The 6519-nt window shown below is 45.8% G+C and overlaps 1 protein-coding gene across 1 annotated transcript in view; it reads left to right on the top strand.

Annotated features, from left to right (window-relative positions):
- Nucleotides 1–5497: 5497 nt before the first annotated feature.
- The window catches only part of LOC107114933 (oxidoreductase HTATIP2-like), a 10982-nt gene continuing 9960 nt past the window's right edge, over nt 5498–6519 (top strand). The window contains exon 1 of the mRNA XM_015416543.1: nt 5498–5698. Within this exon, the coding sequence (XP_015272029.1) occupies nt 5498–5698 (201 nt within the window). The remainder of the gene's footprint in view (nt 5699–6519) is intronic.

The following is a 6519-nucleotide window of genomic DNA, read 5'->3' as shown; positions in this document are numbered from 1 at the left end:
GAAGGCTGGAAAAGAAGCAAGTTAGCACAAACAGTTTGGGTGCAGCTGGTGCCTTCCGCCGGGAGGGGGGGACGACGGCGTGGTTTCTGCAGCGGAGGGGACATCTCGAGGTTCTGAAAAGACTGGATTATTTTTAAAAAAATAAATCAAGCCAGAGGCACTACCTCTATCGCCTTCCATCTGAGTTTCAGCGAGTCAGCTCTCACGTGCACGAGATCGTTTGGGGGGAGTCTCACGGGGGATATTGCAGAAAGGGGAAAATTGCAGAAAGATCGTTTGGGGGGAGTCTCGCGGGGGAAATTGCAGAAAGGCTGAGCACCCGCGCTCCCCACCGCGCAGTTTCCCCTATAAGAATTCTCTATGAACTGGAACTCGCAGCTTCAAACGCAGTGCATGCTTCCCCGCTATGCAGTCGTTTTATGCAGGGGGTGGAAACTAGGAGGGCCAAAGAACTGCAAAACTTTCTCATTTATTATTTCTTCCCCCCCCTTTTTGTGTGTGTGTGTGCTGTCAAGTCAAAGTCAACTTTTGGCAACCCATACGGGTTTCAAGGCAGGAGACATTCCGAGGTGTTTTGCCATTGCTTGCCTCTGTGTTGTGTGACCCTGCTGTTGCTTGGTGGTCCAGAACAGGGCAGACCCAGTTTGGCTTCCAAGGTTTGGCTATTATCCCCCCCATCCCTGTTTGAAAAGATTTCATGGCGAGGATCGACCCTATTATGCAATCCAGGGGAGGAGCTTTCCGGAAGGCTCTTTCACACCCAGTGGGTTCAATAGGTGTGGCTTTTGTTGATGTTTCACAGACTGGGTGGATCGCTTTGAACTAAGAATAGCTAATAATAGCTGTATTTATTGCTCAGCCGCTTGGGCATCTTGACTCTAATTAGCTCTTCCTGGCAATAACCCCCCTTTCCTCCTATGTGCAATATTTGAGGAAATCTGTTTCTATGAATCTGATGGAGTGTGCATACTAAGGCTGCGGTCACACGGACCTCTTACCGCGCTAGTTTTCCCGCAGTTCTTCTATCCACAACATTTTATATCACTTGGAGGTGGTCAGACGGTCCCTCTGTCTTCCACTTCACTCGCACAAAGTACTGATCACACAGTGCGCAGTCCCCGCGGCGGAACGGGGTTTGGGGTTTTTTTACCTGTGCATGCGCTTATCTTCCCATGCGCTTGGGCGTACATACAAACTAAAAAAGACCAAAATAAAAGCAAGTGCCTGTTTGCACATGCGCATAATTTAAACCGAAACACACAAAAAAGGGGGATAGCGCAGTCAAGGCGGATTGCTGTCCAGATACCAAAACCACGGATACAAAGCGCGAGATATCGGAAAACAACTGTTCGAATGGGTGTCAAAAAACGCGGATAAAAAGAGCAGAAACCGCGGGATTCAGCCCGCTTCGGTGCGGGAGGCGGGTTTGCCAATATGAACAGGAAACTTTAATGCACGAGGGATCAGCAGCGAAGCCCGCACTAAATGTCCGTGTGACCTGACCCTAAGTCTCTCAGTTCTTTGTTGTACCCAGAATTGAACTTTTATTTGTCTTGTAAGTGCCACTGGACTCAAAACTGGTTCCCACATCTGTTTGTCAACTCTTGTAATTGTATGCTAATCTACTGCGATTCACAACATCCCATCTCAGCTACAATCACCCAGTACTTCTGCATCTTGACTCTAAATGGTCCTCCCTGACAACCCCTCCCCCCACAATAAGTAATGGTTGAGAAGGTTCTTTCCACTGTATCTGAGGAAGTGCGCATACACACTAAAGCTTATACCAACTTTGACGGTCTGAAAGGTGTACTGGACTCAAACTTAGTTCAGCTTTTAACACAAAATGGAAACACTGCCTCCAGTCCTCCCAGGCACCTGGCATCTCTTAGCCTCTCCCTCTCCCCCAGAGGATTGCCAGGTTTCCCCTGGCCATTGGCTGAGTTGGAACAGTAGATTAGAATAGCGATTATAATGTAATGCATTGGATATTGGAATGGTATATTGGAATGCAACAATGTAATGCAGTGGATATTGGAATGGCATATTGGAATGCATTTCTCTTGTCTGGTAACAGAGGAGGCATAACACTACACTACAAATCACCCCACTTCAGAGATGCTATTACCTCTGTGCTTGAGAGGAGACAGATGGAGCATAACAACAAGGTCTCAGTTCATTACTCTTAGCACTCCACAATTAAGGATACAATCACACATCTGTCTCCAATTCTGACATATTTATTTTTTCCACTGTCCCCCCCCCAATTAAATTCAAACAATGATGACCTTATAAACTTAGCTTGTTATTCTTGTTTGCATCTGTTAAAACGTCTCATTATGTTGTATACTAATTTACTGTTCAACCTCTGCCTTATAGGTATGGACTGGTAAATTCCATTCCATTGTACCTGAGGAAGTGTGCGTGCACGCGAAACCTCACATCTTGAATGAAACTTTGTTGGTGTTAAAGGTACCCCAGGACTCAAACTTTGTTCTACTGCTTCGGACCAACATGGCTACCCAATTGGATCTACATATAGGGGAACATTGAACAGTGAATTACCCTCCCCTGAAGTCTGGTCTGGTCTGTTCTGCCACCCCAGGGTTCTGCCACCCCATTGCTTTCTCATTCCAGTGTTTGTCTAGACCAGGCCTTAATGGCTTCCCTGGCGTCAGATGAAAACATTTATTTCCCTTGGGCCTTTTGCCAGCTGGTTGTTTGTTGGTTTGCTCTTGGCTGGCTAGTGGTTTGTTTTGTTCCGTCGCTTCATATTTTCTTAGCTCCTGTCTTTCCCTCTCTTCTTGACGTTCTGGTGTTACTTCCACTGTTCTGAAACAGTAACTGGGTTGGTATTGGCTTGTTTCTTGCTGCTTCTTGGCATTTATTTTGCCTCCCTTTTAGTTTTATTTAAAATCCTGCTCTGTTCCATGACTAGGGTTGCCATATAAGAACTTAAGAGAAGCCAGTGCTGGATCAGGCCATTTTCCACTGTATCTGAGGAAGTGTGCATATACACACTAAAGCTTATACCAACTTTGATGGTCTGAAAGGTGTACTGGACTCAAACTTAGTTCAGCTTTTAACACAAAATGGAAACACTGCCTCCAGTCCTCCCAGGCACCTGGCATCTCTTAGCCTCTCCCTCTCCCCTCGAGGACTGCCAGGTTTCCCCTGGCCATTGGCCGAGTTGGAACAGTAGATTAGAATAGCGATTATAATGTAATGCATTGGATATTGGAATGGTATATTGGAATGCATTTCTTTTGTCTGGTAACAAAGGAGGCATAACACTACACTACAAATCACCCCACTTCAGAGATGCTATTACCTCTGTGCTTGAGAGGAGACAGATGGAGCATAACAACAAGGTCTCAGTTCATTACTCTTAGCACTCCACAATTAAGGATACAATTACACATCTGTCTCCAATTCTGAAATATTTGTTTTTTCCACTGTCCCCCCCAATTAAATTCAAGCAATGATGACCTTATAAACTTAGCTTGTTATTCTTGTTTGCATCTGTTAAAACATCTCATTATGTTGTATACTAATTTACTGTTCAACCTCTGCCTTATAGGTATGGACTGGTAAATTCCATTCCATTGTACCTGAGGAAGTGTGCGTGCACGCGAAACCTCACATCTTGAATGAAACTTTGTTGGTGTTAAAGGTACCCCAGGACTCAAACTTTGTTCTACTGCTTCGGACCAACATGGCTACCCAATTGGATCTACATATAGGGGAACATTGAACAGTGAATTACCCTCCCCTGAAGTCTGGTCTGGTCTGTTCTGCCACCCCAGGGTTCTGCCACCCCATTGCTTTCTCATTCCAGTGTTTGTCTAGACCAGGCCTTAATGGCTTCCCTGGCGTCAGATGAAAACATTTATTTCCCTTGGGCCTTTTGCCAGCTGGTTGTTTGTTGGTTTGCTCTTGGCTGGCTAGTGGTTTGTTTTGTTCTGTCGCTTCATATTTTCTTAGCTCCTGTCTTTCCCTCTCTTCTTGACGTTCTGGTGTTACTTCCACTGTTCTGAAACAGTAACTGGGTTGACGCCGCCTGCTGCGTCGGGCCCCAGACCCATGGCGCGCCCTTGTCGAGGAGCCGGTGGAGGGGTTCCGCTACAGCTGCTTTCAAGGGAAGAAAAGAGTGATAGAAATTAAGGAGTCCTAAGAAGGCCTGAAGCTCCTCAGTCCTTTATATATATTTTGAGCATGTAATTCTATCATAATTGCCCTTTTATATGTTTTTTATATCACCTAGGATTTTGCTTTTCCTAGGGTTCCCAAGTACCTACCTACGATCCGGCGGGGGACACATGCTTCCCCGCCGGAAGATTCTTGCTTGGAACACAGGCGCTGCACTTTCCGTCGCCCAGACATGACGTAGGCACGTAGCCGGGCGACGCTCTGGTAATGGGACTGAAAACTCGATGGTACCATCGAGTTTCCAACCCCATTGCTAGAGCGTCGCCCGGCTACGTGTCTACATCACGTCTGGGCGACGGAATAGTGCAGCACCTGTGTTTTCCCCGTGGGAATGGTCCCGCGAAGAACTATATATCCCCCGCCGAATCAAGGTAAGTACTTGGGAGCCCTGTACCCCGCAGAGGTCCCTCCCCTTCCCAAACCCTGCCCTCTGCAGACTCTTTACTCATTACTCTGGGTCAACACTTCTTACTTAGTCGAAGGGATCCAATAAATATATTTTAATGGGCGCCAAAAGCTACAAAGATTTCGTCTCCAATGATTGGAGGGCCTTCCACATAGTAATAATTATAAGGCCAAGTTTATCTTTTATATACCACCTGGACAAGGCCGGTAAAATACGTGTTTATCAAACAATAGTGGCTACCTTTATCTCAGCTGTGGGAATGGTATTGCACAAATGGCCACTGCTGTATTTACATTTGTTTAAGGAAATACATTTTTGTACTTCCTATGGGTTTCACATTGTGCACGTTCTATAATGTATTTTTTAAATAAGGGGGAAATACGTATCACTTTTTAATTTAACAATTCAAAAACCTAGATTTAAAAAGAACAGAATTAAATACAACAGAATCCAGAGGCTTACTGTTTAAATAAACAGACACAATAAGATGTAGAAAAAAGAGGTTCACAGAATTAAAATATCTCAACGGGAAATGCAAAAATGTATAGAAAACAAGGAGCTTCTTAAAAAGCAGTAGGAACTGGATCAGAATATCTGGGGTTATGAGGTAATACCGTAATAGAGGAAAGAGGTACTGTGAGCCATGTACAGAATGTATATTCCTCAGTAACCATGGCTACCCTGTACAAAACCTGGAATTTAGAGGCAGGGCTTCCGTTTCAGAGACAAGGACAGTAGTTGTAGTCGGCTTCTGGCACCTCTCTTCAAAAATTAACCATGGGTTTATCCCAAACAGTTCAGACACTGAGAAACTTTATACCAGGCTCTCAGATAGTGGTTTTATTTCATAACAAAATGTCTTCTTTCTCCCCCCCCCCCAGAATGCCTCCCCCCAAGCCAGAAGAACTGAAGAACCTCCGGGAGTCTTTCCGGGCCAAGAAACAAGCGTGTTTCATCTTGGGTGCCTCGGGTGAGACGGGGAAGGAACTGCTGGCTGAAATCTTGAAGCAGCAAATATTCTCCAGGGTGACACTCATTGGCCGGCGAAAGCTGGATTTGGAAGAGCCGCTGTATAGCAGCGTGGTAAGAGAGCAGGGCCAACAATTGGGGCTTGTGGTGAGAGTTAGACAAGGCTTGTTTACAAAAAAATTATAGGCGCTTGGAGAACCGTGCAGCTGGAGATTTTGCCAGCTTCACCTTTGGTTCAGATTCACATAGCAAAACCAGTTGCACCTAGTTCAAAGGCCATAACCTGCACATAGGGTTGCCAGCCTCCAGGCGGGGCCTGGGGATCTCCCGCTTTTGCAACTGATCCTCAGCTGGCAGAGATCAGCTCCCCTGGAGAAAAGGGCTGCTCTGAAGGGTGGACTCTGTGGCCTTGTACTGTGCTGAGGCCCCTCCCCTCCCCAAACCCCACCCTCTCCCGGCTCCACCCCCAAAGTCTCCAGGTATTTTCCAACCCAGACCTTGCAACCCTGTCTACACTTCTACTGATCTACAGATCTGGTTGGGAACGGGCTTTGTTAAAACGTGTGCCACGATGCAATCTATGCTTTTTGCAGATTGCTTGTTCATTGGAGTAGACTGTTAGGAAGGCTTCTGAGCAGACATTAACAGGTGATTTATCCTTAGTGGCTGTCTTTGCTTTTAAGGAGAGCTTTTGGCAATACTGTTTTCGTATTTTAGGCTTCCTTAACATTATGGAAATGGGTACATTTGTTTGTAGGATCATATGCTCGAACTTAAATAGGTCTAAGTTGAGCTACAGCTTAGCCCAATAGTACATATAGGTCTCCCCAGTGGATCAAATAGCCATTCCCTGGGCTCATTTTAAGTAAGGAAAATGATGGGGGGTGGGTTAAGCCCCCAAACTGTGGTATCCAGGGCTATTTTTGGGCAGGAAT

Source organism: Gekko japonicus, unplaced genomic scaffold (genome assembly GCF_001447785.1).
Source record: "Gekko japonicus isolate JY-2015 unplaced genomic scaffold, Gekko_japonicus_V1.1 scaffold2803, whole genome shotgun sequence".
Classification (NCBI taxonomy): domain Eukaryota; kingdom Metazoa; phylum Chordata; class Lepidosauria; order Squamata; family Gekkonidae; genus Gekko; species Gekko japonicus.
Note: the sequence above shows the minus strand (reverse complement) of the source record. Positions and strands in the feature narration are given on the sequence as shown.